Below are 23,428 nucleotides of genomic sequence, written 5' to 3'. Positions count from 1 at the left end.
GACAATTCAAAATAAAAGGATCCCTTTTCATTTATATTGTTTTTACCATTCCCATATCTTAACCCCCCCCCCCCCCTCTGTGCCCGTTGAACCTGAATAAACTAATAAATGAAAAAAACTGGCAATAGATGAAATGGCTTTAGGCAAAATGATTGTAAACGAATCGGTTATTAAACCAACTGGTGATTAGGCGAAATGGATAATGGCCAGAATGATAACTGGACCAAAAGGATGGTAGACGAAATGTCGGACAAAATGGCATGAGACAAAATGAAGGTAGACCATGTGATGACTTGACGGGATTGGAGTAGACGAATGGCAATTTACCTTCATACATACCTACATGTACTGTATTTACAACCCGATAACCTTTTTACTTTCACTATTGGACAAATGGACTCCCCCTCATCCACAACTAAAGTTCAACTCTATCCTCACGCAAAATCACCATCCGCCATCTTTCTTGTACTCGTCATGCGATTTGTTATCATTACTGCTTTATGTGTTTAGTTCACCAGGGGATCAAAAACATAAAGCTATATTCTCCATTGTTATTATTTAAGTCTTGCAGGAATATTACAATTCAAAATTATGTGAGACGATATTATTGCTTTCATATTTCCTTGATTATGTATATATGAAATTTATTTGAATAATAAAGAACACTACAAAACAAAATAATGTTATTTTTTCCACTGAGGTTAATTTTTCATGAACGATCTCCCGCCTTCAACTCGGAGGTGTTGCGTCCATAATGGATTCATTAAGCTTTATTCGTCCTTCACAAATATCGGCAAGATTGGATGGGACGAATTTGGCGTTTCCCATATAGGCGCGTATACATTATGAATTTTACGCCCGATTATTCCCTCAATTACTGTGATCGCCTTTCGCCTATGATAATCGGTTAAATCAGGATGATTAGAGTGTGTGAGGTTGAGAGTTTAAATATTCGGGGTTTATGTGCATGAAAGGGAGAGAGCGAAATCGGTTGAAACATAGCTAGTAGGGGAAAGCGAAGGTCTATTTTAAAGTTTTCTTTGTGCTCATGATGACATAAACGTGATATTACTCGTTATCTGGTTTGATGCACTGGATTCGCAATACTTCGGGTATTTTTTTGGTTTATTTTCGTTATGTGAACATAAAGAACCAAATATCGAAATATTGCACAAAATGGTGAGGGCACGGGACTGCATCGAGCAAGTGTCTTCCCAATCTCAAAATATTGTATATTAACAAAAAAAGTACAATGGCTATTTTCCAGAAGATGCATCTAGGAGGGGGGGGGGGGCGAAATACCGAAGAACGGAACAAGATTGTTTTTATAAGGAAATAACAAAACACAACCAATTCTCCCCTCTTTATTTTCAATTACAACACGTCGAACGTGAAAAGAAATGTCAACACTCGATAACACAAAAGTTTAATGAAACAAAGGGAATTACCACGAGAGTCTACGGACTGTTCACCAATTTTAATAAAATCTACAGTTCATCGCACACCTTTCTTAATTCCAGTCTGTGCTTCACAATGACCTGAGGCAGTAAATTTGAAACATAAACAAATGCGCGCGTTTTATCAAGGATTCCATCATTTTGTGTGTGTGCTTTCTTTTACAAAATAATCTACAGGAATTCCTCGCGAAATATACCTTTCATTTTTTGTCATGATCAATATTTGATTTATTGCTCACCATTGATTAATGGGAGTTCTTAGGAAAATAGGTAACCGTACTTGGATGGACAATTGGTGTAGCTTTGACTGGCTATATAATAATGAGAGTGTTTGTAGTAGGTTCATGCTGTGAATAAATGTGTGTGTATGGGCTGGTGTGTGTGGGTGTGTGTGAAGGAGGGTGATTGAGTCATAGTTCTGAGGTTGAGTTTGCAGATTCTGCGAGAGTCGGTGTCGGTGCGTATATGTCTTGGTGGGTGTGTGTGGGTGAGGGTGTATGCATGGCTGTGCGTGTTTTAGTACGTGAGTGTGTACGGGTAGATAATGTACCCATTATGTTAATTTTCAATGGCGATTCAACATTTTTTTTAGAGAGAGATCTTTTGATTTTTTAAAAATAGACCATAATCTCTCAAAAAATTAAACTACCATGTTGTGATCGGAAACTTTTTACTTGTAATACAATACATCAGACTTACAATAGAAATAGTTTTGATCCATTGACCACACTTGGAATATAATGCTTTATTACGTCAACTTGGCTGTTGATGATATTTAAAGTGTACTAAGGCATAATCGAGGAGATTCAATGAGATGTTAAGATTCTTATGCGTAATGTAGTATCTTAACAAAATAAAATTAAGACAACAACAAACATTTGTATAGGAAACAACATTTGCATAATTTTGGAAGAAAATCATAAAATCAATGGCAGACCTTATAATGATGAGGATAATAATACAATTATAAACAATGATAATAAAGGATAATACTAGTAAAAATACATTTTAACGAAAGGGTAGACAGAAACAATTTTTAAAAAGTTTCATCAAAATTAGTTACGAAATTAAAATTTATAAAATTTAACAATCCCATCTTATTTTTTGGCAACCTCAAATTTGCATTGTTGTTTCAAAGTAATAACTTTGCAGCAATATACCCCCAATTTTTCCCAAATGCCTAACGTGTTTACATGGACTGAAGATGTATCATGGTAAAAGTGATTTACATAACACATAAATATAAGTTTGGGAACAATACCTTTTATGTACTAAACCTGCCATTTTGAAGCAACATTGCCTATTTGTACATTCCTTGATTTCGTCTAGACTCTATTTCAGTTATGCCCTACCGTTTAACACACCCAATACCAACTTGTACGTTACAGAAATTGCAGGACAAAGCTGCTCGTATTGTATAATGCGCTGTAACAAATTACATTTGCTCACAAAGCTTGCACCGTTTGTTAATAAGTGAAAGTGAAGTTCTGTTTTCATATCATTGTGTCCATGGGTCTGTCCTTCTATCATGTCTATACACCATGAAAAACTCAGGATATCCTTTGTTTCCTAAGTGAAATAAAATGTGGGGGGGGGGCTTCTGTTCATGCTAGGCCCATGCTAGGCGTAGACAGATCCCTGATGCCAACTTCGTTGGCATCAGGGATCTGTAAATTTGAAGACATATGACCCTGTGTATGTATAATTTCATGCTATTTTGTTTTTCTTATTCATCTATGTGCCTTGAACATTTATATCAAAATGAATATAATGCCTTAAAAATCACAATTATCATCATTATTATAATAATCATCATTATCGTCATCATCATTTGAGGGTCACCATAGACAACCCATTGAGCTTTTTTAACTTTCCAAGCCTTTTCAATTCGTAACCGATTTTATTTTTTTTAATTGATACCTTTATCCTTTCTTTTGATTTAATTGATATTCCGTAAGTTTTGTTTTCTTTTAATGTAACTAACATGACTACAAAAGAGACTAATACATTTAAATAGTTTCATAAATGAAGCTTATTGAGTTCGATTTTTAAAGAATCTAATTGCTGTTTTATGCTGTTGAAAGTCATAATTAACAATTCCTTTTCTACGCATTACCATATATCGTGCAAGTAAATCGAAATTCCTATGATCATGCCCCGAGCTCAAATGAAAAAGAATCTTTTATATTCTTTAGAAGAATGCAAATGATATCTTCAGTCTATAACACTTCCCTGGTTTAATCATGCACTTTATCCTGTATACAAATAACTGAGTGAGTCTCATTCAGCTAAACTGCGTGTCCTTTATTTCTAATCGAATTCGAAGTACTCGGAATTCGATGATAATAATCCTCTTCAAAAAGATTTTATTCTATCGGAACAACCTCCCCTGCTCTAGCTTTTAATAATTTGCTCAAAATTCATTTCGATTAATTTCTTATAATAATATATCAATGTAGACAAATCGGTCAGAACAAATTATAAAACTTCAGTTGTAAAATATGCTAATTTTAATGATATTAGACAAGAAAAATACCCTTTTTCCCTAGTTAGACTTACACAACTTCTCCACTCCTGTAGAGTAATCTCATATCTGTTCGATTTCTGAGAAAGTCCACACTACTTTGTAAGTGATAATAATGCAGAATCTATCTCTCACATTAATATCGTATGAACATCTGATATCAAAGTTATATCATAAATTGGCAAGATTTGATTGTAAAAGGACTACTATGAAGTGTTTCTCTCGATCCATGACAACAGTCGTAAGATCTTGGTATAATAGCCGTACTTGCCATCCCTTGCACATCCTTCTCCCCAGCTGACTATGCCTAGCTGATACCATCTGTCTTCATGTTGCATAGCAAATGGTCCACCACTATCTCCTTGACATGCATCTTTCTTATCTTCAGCAGCGGAATACCCAGCACAGAACATAAACTTGGTCACCTCATACTCGGTGGCATCTTTACACCTCTTGATCCTAACGACTGGTAGTTCAACCTCAGTAAGGTACCTGGGGTATGGTCCACCTTCAGCTATTTGACCCCAACCAGTCACCCTACCCATCCTATCAGTCTGCAAGAGTGACTTAGCCAGCCAGACAGGTGGAAGACATATCGGACGAATGTAGTTGGTAAATTCCTCAAAGGGTTGCTTCAGACGGATAAGAGCGATGTCCTTGTTAAAGTTATCTTGATCGAAGTCTTCATGTTGAATGATCTGGTCTACCTCAGCAATAACCTGATGGTCTTCCGTTGTCATGGTGTCGTGGTCGCCAAAGTAGAGAAGAATATCCCGAAAGTCAAGCCTGTATAAGACGATGCAATGTGCTGCAGTCAAGACCCATCGCTGGCTTATCAGTGTGGCTCCACAGACGAAACTTCGTTCCGCTTTGTGCCAAATGCGGCCCATGTAAGGAGCAGAGCCAGGGAGTGACTGGTGCCCGCCTACCACTCTTCCTTCCCTCGGGGCTATAGTGGTTGAAATAATGGCTTCAGGGGCTGTGATCGTCCCGCAGACTATACGATATAAACGTAATAGACAAGGAAAATTATACGGTGCGTCCCAGAAAAAACGAAACCGAGATTAAGCGATGATTTAATCACAAATACAATAGACAAATGACCTACCAATGTAAAGCTTAGAATCTATTCTTTCATCTGATATTACTTAGATTATTCCTTATTCACGCATGAGTGAGCAAAACAATTTGAAGAAAGAATACCAAAAAAGTAATTTGGCGGGGGGTATCTGAATTAAAAAAAGAAAATCACGTGCCTAAAAAGTTCAATATCTTCTCTTTTGTTTGATATCTTAATCACGAAAAATGGTGCAGAAGTAAAAAAAAAAGTTATGTTCCCTTGAAACAATGCTTGTATTTCCATAATTTCATTAAATAAACGTGCTTTCACCGGTTTCCCACAGAAGCTATCGCTTGGTTAACAATATTAATGCATGGCTGATCGTCAACAAAGCGGAGCGTGGAGTGCCTCTGAACGCTAGCCTGTAAAACCTCTTCATTTTATGAAATTATTGAAATTCAAACCTTATTTCAAATAACCAGAACTTTGTTATTTTTGGACCATTTTATGTAATTGGGTTATCAAATTAAAGAGCAAATATGGAACTTTTTGAAAATGTGGTTTTCTTTTTGAAACCCAGATACAGCCCGCGAAAAAACTTTTTGGTATCCCCTCTTCAAATTGTTTTTGCTCACTCATGCTTGAATGAGAAATAATTTAAGTAATATCAGATGAAAGAAGAGATTCTAAGCTTTACAATGGTAGGTCATTTGTCTATTGTAATTGTTTTTTTCGGACGCACTGTATATCGTATTACTTTAACAAAATCAACATTGTTTTATTTGTCAACATATTTAATATCACAATAGTGTATGCACTGGTATGCGATATCAATAATACCGTCTATGGTTACATTTAATAAACTCACAATGCAAAAATTGTCAACATAATCACAGGCCTTCTTATTTGTCACTACAAAAATACTCTATTATCATCTGTTATACTCACATACCAAACTTTACCAAATTTCTTTGTCACACTTCAACATGTCTTCTTATCTCTGTTCAGTATTGGATATCACTTGGTATTAGCGTCGCTAAATACTATGCATTTCATATTCAGTATAATTTATCTAATAATCACACAAAACATTATCACAACTAATAATATTCAATCAATGAATTTAAATAATTTACCTTGTGTAATATTGATGTTAGGTAGGTTCATATCTGCTACAGTAAGCCATGCATGGGCTTCTCCTCTCATATTGCCTCGTTGATCCGATACCATACATGTGTATTTTCCTGAATCTTGACTAACAATATTCCTGATCAAAAGACTCCCTCCTGAAATCTAAAAAAATGTAACATTATATATATATATATATATATTCGTATATGTGATGAGTTCTAACGAGTTAAGCGATAAATTCGATCAATATCACACCTGTGTAAAACAACAACTATTTGCCATATACTCCTGACCATTTTAAGAATGAAATAAAAAAAAACATACTTCGATACAGTATGAGTGCTCAATATTTCTAAAATTATGTATATTAACTATTATTGAAAAATATTAAATGATTACATGCTTTAGTGCTTTCTTATGCTTTTCATGCCCCCGAATATAATGATAATAATAAAAAATACAAAACAAGAAAGTGACAAGGGGAATAGCATTGTTTATTGAATTCTCCCACGGGGGGTGGATACTAAATCCCAAACCTCGAATCCAACGTAACTTGTGTACATTGACCTCAGTGTAAGAATTAAAAATAAAACCTTGTGAATTTGAAATTTGAAGAATTAAATTTTGAATAAAAATCCTTAATCAGAGTGTAGTATAGATATGACACCACTAACCAAAATGATTTGTTCTGTTTGAGAGACTCTTGTTCCATCCTTCCACCATTCAATTGAATCAAGAGCTGACTTTGCTTGGCATTCAAACAAATAATGATCACCAACTTCCAACGATGCATTAATAGGAACAGCTTCAAAATGGCGGTATGGATCGAATGCTGTATAAAAATTGAAATTGGATTGTTATTTATCACACAGTATTTTATAAACATATATCTATAACAATTTATTGGAGCGCCTCTGGCAGTCTCACCTGCATCGCGCAATTCAATATAGCAGCAGTGCTGACTTTGAGAACTGCTATCAAATAATTATTCACAAAAACACCATTCGTATAATGAAACAATACTACGTTCATAGACAATAAATGACATTTAACCTTGATTATGCGACCTAAGACTTGTCAGTGATACTTGATTACCCCTGTATCCACATTTTATAAACTATATCTATAAACTTTGAAAGTTATGACAACAATCTAATAATACCTCCAAATGGCCAAAGTTCAATGACCTTAAATGACCTTTGACTTTGGTCATATGACCTGAAACTTTAATGAGATGTTCAGTGATACTCGCTTAAATCTTAATGTTAAAGTTTCATGAATCAGATCCATAAACTTTTAAAGTTATGATGGTAATTCAACAAAAAAACCCAACTCGGCCAAAGTTCGTTGACCTTAAATGACCTTTGGCCTTAATCTTGTAACCTGAAACTCGCACAGGATGTTCAGTGATACTTGATGACGCTTTTGTCCAAGTTTCATGAATCAGATTCATAAACTCTCAAAGTTATGACGATAATTCAACAATTACCCCCAACTTGGCCAAAGTTCGTAGACCTTAATCAGTTAATCATGTGACCTGAAACTCGCACAGGATGTTCAGTGATACTCGATTACTCTTATGTCCAACTTTCATGAATCAGATCCATAAACCTTCAAAGTTATGAAGGTAATGAAACTCAAGCAGGATGTTCAGTAATGTTTGATTACCCTTATGTACAAGTTTCAAGAACTAGCTTCATTACTGTCAATTAAAAAAAACTTAAAATTCGGTTAAGATTTGGTGTTGACGCCGCCGCTGTCGTAAAAGCGGCGCCTATAGTCTCACTCTGCTATGCCTGTATGCAGGTGAGACCCAAAATATGTCGTGACTATATAAAAATTTCGTTCGCACTTGGCGCTCGCGTCGCCTTTTAGGTGATTTGAATATCTTGCTCAATATGGAGCTTAAAATATCAAATTTAAAAGTCAATATACAAAGCATATTTCAATCGGGAAATCGAACTTTCATTATTTTTTTTGACTTAAACATTGATTTTTAAAAGTGCTTTGTAAAAAATTATGTTTTATCATAGTCTGAATATTAGCATTTTCTGCTCGCAATGTACCTATTATTTTCCCAAATTCCTTAAAGTTCTCAAAATATTCCCATTCAGGTCAGATCAGACTGTCAAAACGTATCAGCTAGCGCTGCACGCTCAAATTTTGATTGGTCAGTTATGTCAAGAAGTTTCTATGACTGGGGTCCGTTGCATAAACTTTTTACCTGAGAAAACTCAGGTTGTTTTTACCGGAGTTATTGCCCCGTGTTAAAGTCAATGGAAGAAATCAGACTAACCTTAGTTTTCAGTATTTACCAGAGTTTTCTCAGGTAAAAAGTTTTATGCAACAGGCCCCTGGAGTTCCAACAGGCAACAAATTTATTCAAGCAGCTGTTCATTTCTAAAGGAGCACAAAAGAAAGAACGGCAGTTAAGACCTATTTGATGTCCGCTTTCGAAGCCGCCACTTTCAGTGAAGAAATCCGAAGTGAAATTTTATGAATATCCATTTTGATCAATTTTCAATCTTTTATATTAATAAACAAACAGAAATTTGTACGCATGGCAAGACAACAATAACCAAGCACTATTACGCTGAGATATTTGCCCAGATTAATTCAATTTATTTTTAATGAATTTGACTTTTACTGAAACAAGATTTTAACACTTTTCCGATCGTTTGCGGCAAATGAAAATTTCAAATGTGGTCGATGGAATATTGCTATTCATTATTGTATATGCCAGATGAGTGCCCGCACATGCCCATTCGAGGAATTTTGAGTCATTTTTCAGGACATATTGCATAGTTTATTTTCGCATGCCTCAGAATTATGTACTACACATATAACCAGACCAGATGCGGCGAAAAAGTAATTATCATCACAATAGCGTATTTCCCTTTATATATGACCTATAGCTGCGGAGTCACGCGGGAATCATTTGTCTATGCCTGACATACTTCCTGCTGGCGGCTTCGAAGCGTGTTTAAAGGGATTTTGTTTGATGTTACTCCATCTCATTTAAACCTCCTTGGATATGTATATCTCGATATAAACCATTTGGCCAAGTACATGAACTAGGTCCATATACTTTCTAAGTTATGCTGTCGTTTCAAAAACTTAACCTTCGGTTAAGATGTGGCGCCTAAAAAGTAAAAAAATGATGATAGTAATAATAACAATAATGATAATAATAATAAATAAATAATAATGACAAATAGAAATGGGATTGTTTTTCATTATATTGTATGTTTTTAAGCAATAGTAATGATGATGATTGATAATGATAGTAATGATAATACTAACAAGTGGAATGCCTCTGGCCGTCTCACCTGCATCGCGCAGTTCAATATATTTATAGCAGCAGTGCTGACTTTGAAAACTACTCTAACTCGCACAAGATGTTCAGTGATACATGGTTACTCTTAGGTCCACTTTTTATGAACTAGACCAATAAACTTACACAGATATGATGGTTATTCAACAAAAAACCCCAACATGGTCAAAGTTCATTGACCTTATATGACCTTGATCATGTGACCTGAAACTCGCACAGGATGTTCAGTGGTACTTGATTACTCTTATGTACAAGTTTCATGAATCAGATCCATAAACTTTCAAAGTTATGATGGTAATTCAACAGATACACCTAATTCGGCCAAAGTTCATTGACCTTTGACCTTGGTCATGTGACCTGAAATGTGCACAGGATGTTCAGTGATACTTGATTACTCTAATGTTCAAGTTTAACGAAATAGACCAATAAACTTTCAAAGTTATGATGGGAATTCAACAGATACCCCCAATTCGGCCAAAGTTCATTGACCCTAAATGACATTTGACCTTAATCATGATACCTGAAACTTGCACAAAATGTTCAGTGATGCTTGATTACTATTATGTTTAAGTTTCATGAATCAGATACATAAACTTTCAAAGTTATGATGGGAATTCAACAGATACCCCCAAGTCGGCCAAAGTTCATTGACCCTAAATGACCTTTGACCTTAGTCATGTGACCTGAAACTCGCACAGGATGTTCAGTGGTACTTGATTACTCTTATGTACAAGTTTCATGAATCAGATCCATAAACTTCAAAGTTATGATGACATTTCAAAAACTTAACCTCAGGTTAAGATTTGATGCTGACGCCGCCGCCGCCGCCGCCACCGGAAAAGCGGCGCCGATATTCTCACTCTGCTATGCAGGTGAGACAATAAATGAAAATGATAGCAATCAAAATAATTATATCCGCCAGTGATTCTTTTTTTAAATACTGTTTTGAAATATTTGGAACTCAACGCAATTCCGAAGTGCAGCAGTGATATCATTCAATATTATAACAATTATAAATCTGAAAATCTATTTATATATTATAATTATCAACTCACCAAACTGAACATCGACTCTAAGGCATTCTCGACCTGAGAAAGAAGCCACACATGAATATTGACCTTGATGATGTGTGTCAAAACCAGGAATAAGAAGATCATTTGAAGGTAGTATATATATCCCATTAACAGAACCTAGTATGCACGAAAAACAAAGCGAAGATAAACATTTTTATCAACCAAGTAATTATATCATTATCGCCTATCGGATCACAAGTAGCTTATAACAAAATAATGAAATTCACAATTGGTAAAAGTACTATCGAAACGATTTCTTCTTAATGTTATACACGGTTGCAAAAAAATACCTATAGTTTGTCATCTCAATGAAATAAAATTATGAATTTTTATTCATCTTAAATATTTTTTTAAAATAATTTCTATCTGCCTTGCCTTCATCATTTAATATCTATTGAAATCCTTGCCAACAAAATCCACAGGGACTCCCATGGACTCCTATTCATGGAATAAGTTTTGGTGAGTCTGAAGTAAAACAAGTGTTATATATGCGGATCATATAACTCTTTGTTATCAGGTTAGATAACGCATCAATTAATAGAATACATGGACATGGAATAGAAAGGTTGTTTGAATGCTATGCGAATATTTCGGGTTCTAAAATAAATAGAGATAAGACTTTTATGTTACTTTTGGGACCCCGCTCTAAAGAAAAAGTTTAAATTCCTTTTTGGGAAACTAGTAGAATTCATTTAAATATTGGGCATTACCTTCTCTTTTGACACGTTTGATGTGGAAGTTCAGGAGAGGACAAATCCTAAGCCAAATTAAAAGACTGTTTACATAAAACAACGAGATTTAACTCTAATTGGCAAAATACAATTTATTAAAACGTTTGTACTCTCAAAATTAAAATGATAGGCTTACGTTTGAATTTCTATGGAACGGTAAAGACAAAAATTAAAAGGAATGTGATGTTTTTGAACTATGACAATGGAGGACTCAAAATGATAGATTTTCGTTTATTTGTTTATACAAAGAGAATCATGTGGATGAAAATACTTATACTCGGAGATTCTAAGATTAAAAGGAAACATTTCTTTAAATACCAAACGCGAGAGATGGGAGGTCCACTGTTATTTTTCAGTAATGTTTCTTTGGTTTCAAACGAATTGTTCTTGCCAAGAATTTATTCGAATATGATGGAAATTATGAAAGATTTTTTTTATTGAAAAAGAAACATGTAAGCGAAATGAACTTATATTTAACAATAAATTTATTCGAATTCATGGACATATGTACTTTAATCAAAGTATATTTCAGAATATATATATATAAAGTTCATCATATCGTTGATAAGGACGGTGAATATATAGAGACTTCCAAAGGAAGTAGACCGGGGGCAGGGAGAGTTTATTCAGCTGATCGGGTACATAAGGTTTGATGGTCCCAATTCAAGGACCTGGCCACGGATGCTTATTCTAATGTTACTGGGGGTGCTGAGCATTGTCACAGCACCCCCAGTGACAATAGATAATCCTCCGTGGCCAGGTCCATGGGTCCCATCATGTTGGCATGATATCAGTGGTCAAGAAAATATGTTGCTGCCGGGTCATTATATCCTGTAGGATCCATTTTTGTCGCCCATCTTCATCTTGGATTTTTCATGAAAATCAATTATTTTCATATTTTTGGACAGACTGATAGAATAAATGCTACTCTTTCGTCTCCAAGTTGATTAAAGCAATAGAATGAAATTGATATATAGCAGAAACACCTTTTTGCCTCAATGGGGGCTCCAAATTGACAGATTTTCATATAAATTGGTAAAATGCAAAATAGGAGTTGGGTGACTTCAGCCTCTCCATGAGGGGGTAGGCTTTCAGGGGCGGATCCAGCCTTCGCCAATAGGGGGGGCCCGGATTTTTTTTCAGCCATATTTTCCCCGATCGGCCGCTCGAATATGATTTTTGCCGGGATTTTTTGTTTCTTTGAAGGGGTAGTCCTAATGGTCACTTTTTAGCTTTATTCATATGAAACATAAATGCATAATACCATAACCCTTATTTATATAATGCGAGCGCGAAGCGCGAGCTAAATTTTTTGGAAACTTATGTACTTTTTCCTAAAATTTTGAACATTCTGGGAAATGTTTGTTTTCCTGAAAAAAAATGTGTATGCAAGTTAATAATTACTACGAACGTAAAGAGTGAGCAGAAATGAAGTGATGGAAAAGGTACTGTTAAATACTTGCTTGCGATTAGCCATGAAGAGATTACACATTTTAAAAAATCAAATAATGCGAGCGCGAAGCGCGAGCAGATATTTTTTGACATTTTTACCTCAATAATGGAAATGCTAAGCACTTTTTGTAATCTTGGAAGGACTCTGAGTATATAAACTAAACTTTATTGATGCGAGCGCGAAGTGCGAGCGGAAAAATTCTGGACACTCTATTCATTTTTTATCATGAAAAGGATAAGTTATTTATCCGGGAGCAGACACTTTTTGATGTTGTGATCTGAAACTGGATAATGATTTAAATAGAGAACAAATCGTATTTGAATTAACGTGTGTTTTAGATTTCGACCTAGAAATTGGGTATTCTAAGTACCTTTCTTATCATGAAAATCAATAAAGCGAGCGCAAAGCGCTAGCTAAAAATATATGATATTCCGATCTATCAAAGGGTCAATTCAAGCTCTGTAGTGCAAACACTTTGTGGGAAAATTGTGAATTGTGATGGATCACAGTTAAAAAAGAGCTAATGTATTTTATTATTATTACTTTGAGTTTTTACATAGGACCGGGACATTCTATAAGGGCATTATGTCATTATATGAAAATGATGACATATATTTATAATATATGTTATATTTTCTTTTACTTTGTAACTTTGTTACAATTTTGGAATGAATAAATTCGTTATCAATCAATATCAATATGATGACTATCTTCCTATTTCTCTTCCTAAGCATGAGAGCGCGAAATCTGTTAATATTATGGCCTGAAAACTGGACATTTAAAGCACTTTTGTAATTATGAATAAGATGGTATCTATCAATTCGAGCAGAAATCGCGAGCCGAAATTTTTGATGAACTGTCATCAAAGTAATTTGATTTAGAATTAATATTGGGATATACATAACTCACTAATCAAAATGCTAGCGTGCAGCGCTAGCTGATATGTTTTGAAAATCTGACCTGAATATGAAACTTTTTGAGAACTTTATGGAATACAGGAAAATAATATGTACCTGACAAATCAAATTTTGCGAGCGCGCAGCGCAAGCAGAAAATGATAATATTCAGACCATATTACAGACATTTTTACAGAGCACTTTTTTAAAATCAATTTGTAAATCAAACAAAATATTGAAAGTTCAAAATTTTATATCCTAAGAAATAGATTTTTCAAAAAAATACTTTCAGTCTTCCCCTCATATTATTTTATTCAATCATGTTCCTCCTTTTACGTTTGCCTTTCTTCTTTTCTACTCTCTTTTCCCTTCTTTTTCTTTTTCCTTTCTTTTTCCCTTTTTTTTCTTTTTTTTTGCTCCGCCAATAGGGGGGGGGGGCCCGGGCCCCTCGGCCCCCCCAGGATCCGCCTATGGGCTTTGATGTGACAGCACTTCCTTACATGTAACTGATAGAGGAAAGGCTACTCTATCGTTTCCATGTGGTTTAAAGACAATGACAGTGGATTGCAATTTTGCAGAAACACCCTTTTGCCTCAGCATGCTCAGTTGGGGCTCCAAATATGCATTTTTCCCCATAAATTTGCAAAATACAGAAAAAGGGGAGGATGTCTTCGGCAACCCACTGACGGGGGTGGCTTCCATGTGCAAGCAATTGTTTATATATAGCAGATAGAAGAAATTCTACTCTTTCGTCTCCAAGTGGTTTAAAACAATAAAAGTGTCTTTACTTCATAGAAGAAATACTTTTTCCTCAGTGTGGATCCAAAATAGAGAATTTTTCAAACAATGCAACACTATTAGAAAATTTATCCTTCAAATAAAAGATGTTCCTGCAGCAGAGTCGAGAACACCTGTAATCTTACCAGATTGCGTAAAGTTACAGGAAATCGGTATTTGGTGTATGTAACTTGACAAATTTCCTTAAATAAAACATGCTATTCCCCTTTGTAAACAGTCCTGTTCTGTTAAATTGCATAAAAATTCATGTTTTATGAATTTACAGAATGATTCTGTTATTGCTTTCTGCAAAATCTTTTTTTTTCCTGTAAAATCAGGGGTTTTTTTAACACTGTGGGCAAAATACAAAAAAGGGATGCGTCACTTGGGGCAGCACCTGAGAGGGTTGGCTTTGCTGTGCCCTCACTTCTTTATATGTAGCTGATAGAGAAAAGCCTGCTCTTTCGTATCCAAGTAATTCAAGGAAAAAAAAGTTGCTTTTCTACCCTACCAAATCATCATTTTGCCATATTGAGGGCTCTAAAATGCAAGATATTTTAATAGTCAAGCTAAAGATACGGGTGGGGTACCTTCCACAGGCTCGTGCGGACTATGCTTTAACATGTTTAAGGTACCTGAATGTAATTGCTTGCGACATACAGAGCAATGTCTCCTCTAACTTTTCCAAGTGGTTTCATTAACATCAAAGTTGCTTTAATAATTATGTAGAAAACGCCTTTTCCCTCATACCCATTTATGTGAAATATACACTTCTATCGCTACATTTCATGCGTGCTTGTCACACCAGCACAGGCGGAGCAAGACCGATTGAGTCTATTGTACTCTTTTGAAAGGTATGCAAGCGAGCGCTTTGTCATCGGTATCACTTTAGTGTGACAAGTGACGGGGTTGTCTTTGATGTAATTTTATCGCAATATCGGGGAATACATTTGGAGGTATTCATCTAAGCAAAATAGACATTAATGCTGTCATGAAGCATATCAATGTCTTCGTTTATATATCCTCTTTCGTGTTTAATGCTTTTACTTTGCATTAGTTGTTGATTTCAATGACAAAACGGAAAGATATCAATGTACATGCAAAGTTTCTTCCCTAAAACATGTAAATTTTGGTATAAATTCTCAATTTTTTTTCCAAAAAACATTAATCGGACTGTCAAGAAAAAGACTGCAATCGATTTCTACTATCTAAATCATTGTGAAATGCGTATTTATTTAATATTTTACCATTGTCTGTCCAAAAATATGAAAATAATTGATTTTCATGAAAAATACAAGAAGGGTGACAAAATGGTATCTTCTGGGCCTTCCGTACAGAATATGACCCGGCAGCAACACATTTTCTTGACCACTAATATCATGCCAACATGATGGGACCATCAAACCTTATGTACCCGATCAGCTGAATAAACTCTTCCAGCCCCCGATTATGATATTCCATTATCATAAGAAGAAAACCAATTCGTGTGAAGACACTGATGTGATACTTGAATTCATACAAACGAGTGAGTACATTGATTGGTATTACTAAAAAAAATATACACTGCCATTTTAAATGTAAAATTTTAAGAAACATCTGCTTTTAGTAACCTACAGAGAATGTGTAATTTCTCTGAAAATAATATCCGTACAATATTCTTCCGACATAGGAAGTCCACGTTAAACAGAAGGTTGAGGGGATTTCAATTTAAAATGTTGCATGAGCTTATATACAATGTATGCATTTGAATTTGATACTAGCAATGCTTGTACCTTCTGTGATAAAAATGGCGAAACCTATAAGAAAGAAATAAGAGATCTATGGAAGAACTGTGGTGTTCTTTGAAACTTAATTTAAAAAAAATGGGAGGGAATTCTCATCGGTTTAAAGATATCTAATATAGGGAAGGAACAGGTGGTTAATTATATAATACTGCTAATCAAATACACGATCTTTGTTTATAGTAGGAACAAAAATACCCCCCCCCTCACCTCAAGAAATAAAACCCAAAAAACTTAAGAAAATGAATGTGAGGAGAAAAAAACTAGCTGAAAAGAGGGGCACTTTAGTGCACCATGCAGAAAATGGGGGATTTTCACCAATGGAGGTGGCGAGGCAGGCACGGACATCACGGATTGATATGATAGTACAGGGGGCTGTGTACTTGTGTGTGTGTGTGGGGGGGCTGTGCGGGTGTTGGGGTGGTGTGTGGTATGTTTCCGATTGTGTTTTGTTTGTGCTTGTGCTTATATGACGGGGGGGGGGGTGTATTGAAGACAGATTAAACTTCTCTCAGACCTTCAGTTAAATCATGTTGAATGATGTATTTCTTTTTTATGAAAATGTACTATAATACATTTTTTTTTACTTTAAAAAAGAAATTATAATATTAAAGCGTCACAAGTCGTTTTAGGTCGTTCGTAGCTAGCAAACAGCTTTATGGAAGACTAATAAGGGGATCATGCTCATCTCTGTAACAACCCTAAATGTAACGTTTAGTTGGTTTCTTCAAACAAATAGAAAGTGACATTCCCTGTAAAAACAACTAATTGAATCAAGAAAAATATAAAATGAATGCATTTAAACCTGTCATGAGTCGTACGCCATCTTTGTACCACGTGATATCTGCCAGTGGGTAATTGGTAGTACATGATTGTTGCACCAGATCGTTGTGTACAGGAGATATGTCTTCAGGTGTCTCATGGAAAACCAGGTCACTGTTACATTCACCTTCAGGTGATTCCTCAACTATTTCTATGAGTTAAAAGAAAGTGAGAATATAAAGTAAATAGGACTTTTAAACCAACTGTTTATAAAATCTTTTTATTAAATTAGCGGCTTGGTTTTCACATTTCTAAAACTGATAGTAAAAAGATGAGGGTCCAGGATTGACTAGAAAGTGGAGCCTACGAGGGCCAGCCTTTTTTTTTCAAAAATTTCCTGATTAACAAGAAGGAAGTTATTCAAATCAATACCTTCACCTCGGATCCGTATGCAGCTGACCTACATTGTTACATCGAGCGAATCAACGAATGTCTATTTTTGTCTATCCCTCCCTTCCTTTAAGAAATACCTAACATTCAATGATTTATTTTTTTCTCTTTCTTTACTTATTTATTATTGAAGCAGTGGAACCAGAGTGAACTCAGGCTACCCTCCCCCTATATCATGTATATTTTCCACGGGGCCGACAAACGGTAAAGTAAATTCAAGCCTATTTCACTATGGTCCCCGACAATCAAATCCTTATCTATCCTCCCTTTTTCTGGTTCTAAACCTTCGCCGGTTGAGGAAAATCGGCGCTGCTTGAATCTTACCCTTGCCGGTACAAACTAAGCGTCACCTATTGACTACAATGGCTTTGGGGACAACTAATCCGCGTTTATTGATTTCCAAAACGGCGCCGGTGAAAACTTCTTCAACACTACTTAATTTGCAACACCATGGCGCCCCCTTTTTAACACTGGTATTGTAGATCTGTGTGTAGGAAGCTAGGTGACTGATCTCGTACACATCACATGGGCACACGTTTCACTATTGTTGGGCAAACACTCGGGATAAGATAATAAATTGTTGCCAGATACTTTGTGGCTGGACAACTCCTGTGTGTAGTCTTCATTTCTCAGTCCCATTCTTGCTTGCAATAGCACATGATTGATATCACATCAATATATAGGGCCTTGTCTGAAGGTTTGGTGACCGTTGACTGTAACAACGGTGTGCCGGGGAAAACTGATCTTCAGGGCTATTCTCATTTGAAAGTCCACGATGACTGATGAATGTTTTCAAGATTTTTTCCCCGATTTTTTTAAAGGCGCCGCCAATAGAAAATGCGCATGTGAATAAACTGTGCAATCAAAAGATAAAACAATACGTGAATAATATGTTAACAATTTAGCGTAAATGAATAAATGAATTAAATAATGAATGAGCACCCTCCCTACCTCCACTGTGACAAAATCAGAATCCACCTACTATTGATTTCTTCTGAAGACACATTTGTCGAAACGTTGAGATTGGGTGGTCCTTTTCAGGACCGACGCTTGCCCAAGAAAGATACATGGTGTACCGTGAAACCTACTACACTATAATTCTTCTCCGCCATGGAAACCTTCAGAAGTTACATTTATTTCTTCATTATTCAATTCCTTCATTCATTTCCACTGAATGATAGCAATTCAGTGGAAATGAATTATTGGATCTGCATCCATCCTCCATGCCTCCAAAGTGACAAAACCAGGATAGATCTACTATTTATTTCTCCATCATCTAATTCATTCATTCATTTCCACTGAAATGATATTACTAGTATACATTCATTATTCACGTATTGCGTTATCTTTTGATTGGATATTTTATTTACAGGCGCATTTTCTCCAGTTAAAAAACATAAAGTGATTGTTACCGACTTTTTTGTTTTCAGCCAATCAGAAGTAAGATACAGCTAATAATAAGAGTCTTCAGTGGATATTACTTCTTGTTTAATACCCCCCCATGGATGCCAGTGTTAAGTGAATCGAAACGTGAACAAAATAAACAGATTTAGAAATCAGGAGTGAGTTACCTTGACAGACAATAGGTGTCCCTAGCCATTCTCCACCATGTGAACAAACTCTTCTTGGTTTCCCGCTCGTTCTCATGTAACCAGGTTCACACTCTAGAATACAGAGCTTACCCTGATCGTATGGTGGATTACAAGGACCTGAGAATATCGCGTGGTCTGGTACATCTAATTCCGAGCAATGTTCCTCTGTTATCACAATCACAAACGTATCACATTTACATGTATACATAATTACATATCTCAACTTCATTTCATTTAAAAGGTTCGTTGAAATTCCAGCTCATTCCTATCTCACGTTAATGTATATGACTTAAAACTGTTAACATGGTTAAGGTGTGGTTGGAATTATATAAAAAAAAAGAATAAACAAAATTTTTGTTTTCGAGATCCTGGCACAATGAAAATTTTGTTTACTTTCTTTTTTATAATAAAATTACTTTTCAATGAGATTAAATTTCAGAATATATTCTTCTTCAAAGCTTTCAAATATACAATCACTAAATTTGTAAGGTAACGGTTCAATGGGCCTGAAAATAAATTACATATAGAGGGGGTCTATTATTCTTTAATGTAAAATTCGAATTCTCACAAATCAAATCATAAGACAGAGTCGCTACTTTAAAATAATAGATGACTCTCCAGATTAAGTCATATTATCGAAACTCAATGTTTTAGATAAGCCTTCAATGTAACTTTGGCCAATTTACGAGCAAATAGAATAGCTTGCAAATAATCTCACCGCTCACCTGTGATTAGATACAAAATTACAAAATGTATATTTACACCAAATTGGAAAAGCATATACAAGCCCACATGCAAATAAACACCTTAGAATGGTGGCTTCAAGTGGTTTGTTACAAATTTTTAAAAGTTTCATCACGTTTGATTTGGTTGAATAGTTATGAATAAAGACGAAGTGTGATTCTTCATCTCTCATACAGTTTTACATAAATATATGTTTTAGTTGTTTGGTTTTTGTTTAGTTCTTTGATTGCTTACCTCGACAAATGTCACTTTTTTGTATGTCCCAGCTACCGCTGCTCTGGCAAATGATGAAGTCTACAGCCGGAACAAGATCCGAGTAACATATTACTGAACAATTACTTCCGGGGGATCTGTCACACGACTCTTCTACACCTCCGTACATGAAGTCCAACGGGCATTCAATGTTCAGTTCTAAGATAAATAGTATTTTAATATCATTATGGAAAGTTTCTTACATTAGTAGATTTTTCTGGGAAGTGTATTAACTGTATTAAAATTCGCGGGAATTGAAGCATATAATAAATTCATATGCCCCCACCCCCGTAGTCATGGTAGTATAAAAAAAGATTTGATGAAGATATTGAGACTTTCATCAATTCATGGAGGGTGTACTTTGCGAATTATCATGATTATCATACAAGAAACAATCAATCTCACCATTGAAGATTCTAGAAAAAACATTCGCCCTAAATGCAAGGAATATACTTGAAATCGTTAAATCATATTTGTATAATGATTATTTATTTCCAAATACGACAGCAACAGTTAATGAGCCCCCCCCAAAAAAAAAAAAACAAGAAGGAATAAATAAACAATAAATTGAAAGAATATGAAGGAAGAAGAATGAAGGTGCTGGTCGGACAAGCACACACACACAACACACACTATCTATATCTATATGTTTATTAGATACAAATACAATTATGAGGGAAGATTTGACATGATTATCAGAAACAAATATAATCACAATTCACGATATGTCGTGTCACCGACAAAAATCAATAGACAGCTATTCATAAATTGTGTGCCCTCAAATACCGACTATATTTCCAAAGATGAAATATGTAGCCTTTGTTCTGTTGTAACGTTAAAAACATAAACGGTGGTTAATTAATTACCTGATACACATGTGACACCATCCCCTGCCAAATCTACATCATCTGAGCATGCGCATGTTCTACCAATGGCCGTAGGTAAGCAGAGAGTTGAACAACCTCCATTGTCATCTGAACATGAATTGATACCTGTTGACAAGAGTTGAGACAAATTTTTGTATATACTATAATTATCTTTTTTTCATATAAGAAGGAAGCACAAGAAAATCATACTTTATATATGTATTAATCATATTGGTAATAATATCATTGTGAGAAGAAATACTACACGATATACCAGATATTGCCATATTCTCAACTTTTAATTTCCGTTCGGGAATTGTTACCCAAATATTTCACATACTTGTGTATCACAGTAATATCAAACATTAATTAATACACCAATACTTCACAAACATGTGTATCGCAGTAATATCAATAAATGTCAATGCCTGCAGAGGAAGGAGAGAGTAAGGCTAAGAATTAACCACATAGGGGGAACCGGGTCACGAGTCACGTGACCAGCTGGGAGGATGGTGGCTCCACCCAGTGTCCCAGTTGCCTGGGACGGGGATCCCCCTACGAAATATCCGATAATCTTGGCCTTTCCCCGCCATTGGCTCACAGAGCTCTTGGTCATTCCATCCCCTGCATGCTTCGAGAAATGATAATGAAATTGCCAAGTACTAAAAAACAACCAAGATGCATGTCGTTTACAGGTTACAACGTCCTGTTAATAACAACCCCAACCATCCAGCCAAATATTTAACAACCCCAACCAGCCATCCATTTCTTTACAAAACCATATATCAGCCTATGAAGATACATAAATGAATCTTACTAAGCAACAAGACATGCAAACATTTTTAGCCACTCCGTGGACAACTGAAAGTCCAAACTTCCTCTAGAGTATAACCACGAGGCAATAACTTTTTACCAACCATCTGTTGGCCTAAAGTCTTGTTGATAACAACCCCAACCATCCAGCCAATATTTAACAACCCCAACCAGCCAACCAAAATATGTGTATACAACCAAGGAGTTACTCCTTGGTACAACCCCAACCAGCCATCCATTTCTTTACAAAACCATAAAATCAGCCTATGAAGATACATAAATGAATCTTACTAATCAACAAGACATGCAAACTCATTTAGCCACCCCATTGACAACTGAAAGTCCAAACTTCCTCTCGAGTATAACCATGAGGTAATAGCTTTGTACCAACCATCTGTTGGCCAATAGTCTTGTTAATAACAGCCCCAGCCATCCAGCCAAATACTTAACAACCCCAACCAGCCAACCAAAATAATATGTGTACAACCCCAACCAGCCATCCAATTCTATACCAAACCATAACATCAGCCTATGAAGATACATAAATGAATCTTACTAAGCAACAAGACATGCGAACTAATTTAGCCACCCCATGGACAACTGAAAGTCCAAACTTCATCTAGAGTATAACCACGAGGTAATAGCTTTGTACCAACCACCTGTTGGCCTAAAGTCTTGTTGATAACAACCCCAACCATCCAGCCAAATATTTAACAACCCCAACCAGCCAACCAAAATATGTATACAACCAAGGAGTTACTCCTAGGTACAACCCCAACCAGCCATCCACTTCTTTACAAACCATAAAATCAGCCTATGAAGATACATAAATGAATCTTACTAAGCAACAAGACATGCAAACTCATTTAGCCACCCCATTGACAACTGAAAGTCTAAACTTCCTCTAGAGTATAACCATGAGGTAATAGCTTTGTACCAACCATCTGTTGGCCAATAGTCACGGTTTTCTACCAATTACATGTGTTATGTGTCATAGTAATCATGTTTTACCATTCCCGCACAGTGAATGCTAATTATTCATTCATGCTACCCATTTGTGCCCGTCTCGCATGTTATACTGATAAGATATATATTATTATTTTTTTTTTTTTTCTCTCTCTCTTTCTTTTTTTCAACCCTTGGGCTAAAAGAAAATCCGCTGATTAAATATATCGACGGAATCCGTAAATGCACCTTAAGGAACATCAATACAGAGGAATGAGGGGTGGGAGGTGGGAAAATGTCTTTCCCGGACGGAAATTAAAAAGTGAATGACTCGATTTCATCCGCGCTGATCGCGCATTCAGAGCATTGGCGCATTTCGGATGTGTAAAATTACCGCGCACGCTTTAATGTGATACAATCCTTCCGGGTGCGCGTTTTGACCGACTTCCCCCAACAGAAGTACACGTGACCTTGACCTCCTTCTGAAGGGCAGTGAACTGGTTCATAGTCAATATTTGTTTACATACTAAAACTTGTATTCTCTCCCAATAGAATTTATTCGATAATCGAATAAACATATTGTGAGAAGAAATACTACACGATATACCAGATATTGCCATATTCTCAACTTTTAATTTCCGTTCGGGAATTGTTACCCAAATATTTCACATACTTGTGTATCACAGTAATATCAAACATTAATTAATACACCAATACTTCACAAACATGTGTATCGCAGTAATATCAATAAATGTCAATGCCTGCAGAGGAAGGAGAGAGTAAGGCT

General features: G+C 35.6%; 1 protein-coding gene across 1 annotated transcript in view; it reads right to left on the bottom strand.

The window, feature by feature from the left end:
• Nucleotides 1-1,591: 1,591 nt before the first annotated feature.
• LOC121410076 (low-density lipoprotein receptor-related protein 6-like) overlaps nucleotides 1,592-23,428 on the bottom strand; it is a 67,578-nt gene continuing 45,741 nt past the window's right edge. The window contains exons 21-28 of the mRNA XM_041601934.1: nucleotides 20,884-21,009; nucleotides 20,000-20,176; nucleotides 19,001-19,186; nucleotides 17,023-17,190; nucleotides 10,562-10,696; nucleotides 6,847-7,004; nucleotides 6,178-6,334; nucleotides 1,592-4,978 (exon numbers count right to left, since the gene is read on the bottom strand). Coding sequence (XP_041457868.1) covers nucleotides 4,188-4,978; nucleotides 6,178-6,334; nucleotides 6,847-7,004; nucleotides 10,562-10,696; nucleotides 17,023-17,190; nucleotides 19,001-19,186; nucleotides 20,000-20,176; nucleotides 20,884-21,009 — 1,898 coding nt within the window. The 3' untranslated portion in view covers nucleotides 1,592-4,187. The remainder of the gene's footprint in view (nucleotides 4,979-6,177; nucleotides 6,335-6,846; nucleotides 7,005-10,561; nucleotides 10,697-17,022; nucleotides 17,191-19,000; nucleotides 19,187-19,999; nucleotides 20,177-20,883; nucleotides 21,010-23,428) is intronic.

This window comes from Lytechinus variegatus, chromosome 3 (assembly GCF_018143015.1).
Source record: "Lytechinus variegatus isolate NC3 chromosome 3, Lvar_3.0, whole genome shotgun sequence".
NCBI lineage: Eukaryota > Metazoa > Echinodermata > Echinoidea > Temnopleuroida > Toxopneustidae > Lytechinus > Lytechinus variegatus.
Note: the sequence above shows the minus strand (reverse complement) of the source record. Positions and strands in the feature narration are given on the sequence as shown.